General features: G+C 27.2%; 1 protein-coding gene across 1 annotated transcript; it reads left to right on the forward strand.

Moving 5' to 3' along the window:
- The first annotated feature begins 330 nt into the window (after positions 1 to 330).
- LOC105254769 (hexosaminidase D) lies at positions 331 to 4479 on the forward strand. Its single transcript, XM_011263648.3, has 9 exons — positions 331 to 595; positions 694 to 748; positions 1383 to 1598; positions 1792 to 2140; positions 2237 to 2311; positions 2412 to 2607; positions 2674 to 2949; positions 3194 to 3280; positions 3380 to 4479. Exons 1-9 carry the CDS (start codon positions 555 to 557, stop codon positions 3552 to 3554), a joined length of 1470 nt encoding a protein of 489 aa, XP_011261950.1. The 5' UTR covers positions 331 to 554; the 3' UTR covers positions 3555 to 4479.
- The last annotated feature ends 1522 nt before the right edge of the window (positions 4480 to 6001 follow it).

Here is a 6001-nt window from a genome sequence, read left to right on the forward strand (position 1 = left end):
ATAATAGAGCACTAAATATACAGGTATTCTATACTCCGCCATTTTTAATCCATTCCCCCTCCTTGTTTCTCGTGTCACTCGCCTCGTCGCTAAGCTGAGATTATAGTAGATAGGTTAGTGAGATTATATGGGGTGGGGAGATGGATTAAAAATGGCGGAGTATAGAATACTCATATATTTAGTGCCTTAATTATAATATAGAAGGCTGTTCTTGTGTCGCCGTGTGCTTAAACTAGTGTCTAGGGATATCTCAGGGAGCTTTCCAATAACGACACAGAGCGACATAGAATATCATTCTATCTTTGTTGTTTATTGATATTGAAAGAAGATAGAATGATATGCTGTGTCGCTGGAAAGCTCCTTCAATTGGAAAGCACCCTGGACGGTAGCGTGGCCGCTCTCAGGCTTCTTTCTAAATAATAATAGTATGGAAACATATGGAAAGTGTAATTATGAAGAGAAAATTATGAATAAAGATTTAAAATTTACAAGAATTTATAATTCTATTTGTTTATGCAAATTATTCTGCGTTTAATATTATTTCGATAAATGGCATGGGAGAAAAGATGGACGCTTTAACGTTAGGATCACATAGGTAAAGTAGTCAAGAGATTGACGTGTATGAATTTTCACATATCTTATATGAAATGTGTCAGGTAATAATTATCCTTTGTAATAATTCATCCTTTCCAGATTGGTCCATCTTGATTTAAAAGGCGCACCACCACGAACTTGTTATTTCGAAAAGGTATACATTATTCATAAACGCTTAACCTTATTTCACTTAGATGCATTTTAGAAAATTTTGATTAAGAAAAGTTTTTATATGATGAATATGAATAGTTTTGTGCCATTTGATGATAATGGATACATTTTACTGACTTATTTTTTTTATTATGAGTTATTTTGAACTTGCATTTGTTTATATTTAATGTTGTTATAAATATTATACAAATAGATATCAAATATATCTCTAGTTGATATTTAATTGTGTATGATATACAAGAGAACATGAAGAAATTCTGTATTTATGTTTAAATGACATTTATGAAAGATTGATATTTTTAATTTTGAATAATCAATATATTTTGAGTAATCATTATATTTTGAGTAATCAATATATATATCGAATAATTAATATGAATATGTAAATTAATATGTAAAAGATAAAAATAGACAATTACTTTTAATTTACAATAATATTACTTTTTCCTTTAATTTTAATTTTATGGATTATAACATAATTTTAATCTCTTGGTACAGTTACCAATGATATTTAAAAAATAAATGATATTGGACAAATAAATAGTTACTATCAATTATAACTTTCTTTTTTTTTATTTTCTTATTTTTATTCTTTTAATTTAATAGAATATTTGCAGCTTTTCCCATTATTGCAAACATGGGGAGCTACTGGATTACTGCTGGAATGGGAGGATACATTTCCTTACAATCGAGAACTCTCTCCAATAGGAAGTAATGGACCAAGCAGTTTAGCAAGTGGATATACAATTCAAGAAGCTGGACATATCCTGCAAATAGCAGGTGATTGTGGTTTGGCAGTTATTCCATTGGTACAAACTTTTGGTCATATGGAGGTATATCATCTCTCATTTATTTTAATTTATTTGTTTTATATAAAACTAATTTATTATATATAATTATTTAATATATATATTATATATTTACTATTAATAAACTCTTTTATATTTTCTTTATTTTTGGAATCATAATTTAAAATATTGTTTCATAGATTTGATTTACCATTATCTATTACAATTTCAATTGCAGTTTATCCTGAAACATGATGAATGGAGATCATTACGTGAAATAGAAGCTTTTCCAAGTTCCATTTGTCCATCAAATCCAAGAACTCTACCATTGATCAAGTCATTAATACGTCAGATTGTTAGTTTTCATCCTGACATACAATATCTACATATAGGTTCTGATGAAGTATGGCACTTAGGTCTTTGTTCAGTGTGTACTAAACGAGCCGCAGCCAGTAAATATGGCAAATCTTCATTGTATTTGGAACATATTTTGGCAATAGCCCAATACATTCAGGAAACTTATCCATATTTAAAGATTATTATTTGGGATGACATGTTGAGATCAATAGACTTACAGGTTTTAAATGGTATCTCAATAACTTATTAGCATTATTTAAATTCCTTTGTCATATAAATTCCTTTATCAATAAAATTAATTTACTTTCTTTTTTTTTTGTTTTCAGAACATTATATTGGAAAATATGTAGAACCCATGGTATGGCATTACAATCCCAGGGACAATTTTTTGTTGCCTAATGGTATCTCTTTATTCTCTCTTTTTTAATGTTATTTTTAAGAAATTTGTAGATATACAAAAATAATTATTGAATTTAATTATTGAATTTAATTATTTGCTAGGATTGTGGGATAAATATAGTGCAGTCTTTCCCAATATCTGGATAGCAACTGCATTCAAAGGAGCCACTGGTTCCACACAACATGTACCTGTAATTCGACATCATATAAGTAATCATGAAAAATGGCTAGAAGAATTAGGAGTTCATGTGAATAAGATACATGAATTTCGAGGTACAGCATTTACTGGCTGGTCAAGGTAAAAAAATCAGAATAATTACTGCACACTATCTTAAAACATGATAATTACAATTATAATTTTTAGATATGATCATTATGCTACAATGTGCGAATTGTTGCCTACAGCTATACCATCATTAGCTTTATGTCTAAAGGTTTGGCTCTATGGTTATTCAGAAGAGACACATGCACAAGTTGCAAAGAGCTTAGGATTTATTGATCATCCATTGCATATAATACCACAACCTAGACCAATCCCAATACCTAATAATTTGTTTTTTCCTGGATGGCAAATAGCTGTAGGAATGGAGTGGTTTCTTAATTACAAAACGAAATTTCATAATATTGTTGCCAGCGATCAGTAAGCATAAAAAAGTGGTTTATATATTATAATATAAAGTTTTAAATATTTTGCCATAAAATAATTTTTAGTTATTTATTTGTATACTATTTATTTGAGAAATATTGCTAAATATTTAAATATAAGACACAAGAAAGATTTTTTAAATATAATAAAATATTTTTTTGAATATTTGCAATTTTAAAAAACTGAGAATGTATGCATTAGATCTCAATTCTATTCAAAAAGTAATTGTCCTTAATAGAATTATGACGTGGATGAATCCATGGCAAGTGGCAAATAATTACACAAATCCCATGCAATTGGAGAATTTGATACCTACTTTTACAGAGTAAATATTTTTATAGTATTCATTAGCTACATAAAAATATACTATCCTTTGCAAATTTCTTGGCATATTGTATATCTGATGTATATACATTTATTTCAGATTATTATTAGAATTGTCTTCATTGGAGGGTTATTTACGAGTTCAAATGGAAGCGATTTTCTTCTCATCAATGATTGAAGAATGGTTAGGCACCAATATTCAGCCGCTAAAAGCAAAATTAATAGAACTGAAACAGACAACAGAGCATCAACTAAAAATAAATAATCGTGTATAGTATTTTTTTCACTTGAATATCAGTACTAAATTTCGGATATATCATCCTTGAAAAGCAATCGTCAAAAGTTCTATTAAAGAGATAAATGATAATTAATCAGTTCACTAGTACACCCGAAATCAACGTTTTATGCCAAAACTGGTGAGAGCAAATAAATTCGTATTTTACATAAAAGTTTATCTATAAGGGATCTATAATCTTTTTTGCGTCGCTGGTGATGAATCAAGGGTCGAAATTTCAAAATTCAAATTCATTTTGGCGAATCCAATATGGCGGATTAATTTTGTTATTTCATTATGGAGAAGATCAAATTCGACATGTTCGCGTTTCTCGAGTCTTTTATGATGAATTTGTAGACAAAATTGCAAAATTTAAACTGGCAGATCCAATATAGCGGTTTATAGTTATAGTAGCGGATTAACTTTAATATTCCATTATGGAAATATATCGCTCGGTCGCTTTTCGGTCACAAATAACGGATTAGTTCAAGATATTCCAACTTTGTTCACGTACGCACGCACGCATTTTGAGTACATACTCAAGACTGGTATAATATCTTTTGAATCGTTCATACGAATCTAACGTCAAGTTTTCAAAAAAAATCCATTTTGAATTTTAAAATTTCGATTCCAAATTTGTCATCAACGACCCGAAAAATGTGGGTGTATTAAGTTTCATGCAAATCCGTTGAAAATTGGCAAAGTCATTCAGTGGCCATATATGGGCTATTACCAGTTGTGGCACATTTTTTTTTGCTATATATGGGTCATAACCAGTGAACTGGTCAATGATTAGATGATTAATTATTTTTTGGATGTAGAGAATAATTATTTTTATATATGGTAAGTTATTGCATATGGAATGTAAGATAGTTTACTATTTTAACATTTTACTTCTACTACTTTAGCCTATTTTTAAAGAAAATCATTGAAAAATAAATACAATATAATAAATTTTCTGAAAAAATTAGATAAATCTGCATAAAAGGGAATTCCTCTCATATGACTTTGATCTTGATATGTTAAAATCATGACCCTGAGTCTAAAAGATTAGATCGTCGCACGTTTATTAAAAAGTTATTAAAAAAGTTATTAACAAAGAAAGTTTGATGAATTATATGAAATTTTTGGACATCATGTACGTTATATTTCTAAACTAAATTTCAGTTTTAAATTAGAAATAGATTTGGGTTAAAATATATCTTCCGGAAATGAAGTCCTTCCTCGCCTATGAAGAGGGGCTCTATTTTCCAGGAAGATATAATCTAACCTATTTCTGATTTAAAACTAAATTTCTATCAAGTATATTTCTTTTTTAACGTATTTGTGTCGTAAAATTGTTTTATTCATTAAACTTTTTTTGTTAATAACTTTTTAATGAGTGGTTAAAATTTTTTTATATTCAAAGTCACTCAGAAGGACACTATGTCTAGGTCAAAATCATACGAGGAAGTTCTCTTTCATGCAGGATTATAAAAAATTGTTACTATTGGATACAAAATATTAGAGAGAGAGAGAGAGAGAGAAAGTAAAAATTTCTGTTTTTTTTGGAATGTAAGATGCTCTGTGATACTTGGCTATGAAAGGGAAACTATGTTTAAATACATAAGTGATATTTGATAATTATAAAAAATTGATAATTATTATCTATTATGAATGTAATTTATTTCAAATAAATATAAATATTTAAGAAGTAAATTTCTCCTAGTGTAGATTAAGTAACAATCTAACAAGATTATAATCACACAGTAATGATATGAAATTATATATATTATTAATTATACACACACACAATAAAAGATAATATTTATGTAATTTTATTTACATTATTTAGAATTTTTATTATATAAATAGATGTATAATCCATTTATATTTATTATTCATTTATTTATTATAAATTTTACTTTAGTTATGTAGATAACATTATATATCATGTATATTTCATAATATCTAACAAATAAAAAAGTTTTTGAAATTTTATAATCATTTCAATATGACATACTATATATTTTGTACTTTTTTTATTTATTATATCATGTATATCTCATATCTAACAAATAAGAAAGTTTTAGAAATTTTAGAATCATTTCAATATGATATACTATATATTTTGTACTTTTTTTTTATTTGTTAATGATAAACGATACTATAGCTATTTATCTTTAAACAATTGTTAAATATAAGCAATAATGTTTTAATAGAACATTGTATAAGAATTAGAAATAATGTAATCTCTTTAAAAAAAACCTTACAAAGGTAAAAAAACGTCAAGTACATAAATAATATTCTATCTTGTATGCAACAAAATAAAAAATTTAATAAAAAAAGTCCTTAAAAATAATTTACAGTACCCGTACAGAAAGTAATTGGTATTAGATATCCTTCATGGGCACTAAGGATGTCCATGAATATAAGAAAAACAGTCATTAAAGATGCTGTAGATATCCA

Source organism: Camponotus floridanus, unplaced genomic scaffold, assembly GCF_003227725.1.
Source record: "Camponotus floridanus strain SB8 unplaced genomic scaffold, Cflo_v7.5 scaffold108, whole genome shotgun sequence".
Classification (NCBI taxonomy): domain Eukaryota; kingdom Metazoa; phylum Arthropoda; class Insecta; order Hymenoptera; family Formicidae; genus Camponotus; species Camponotus floridanus.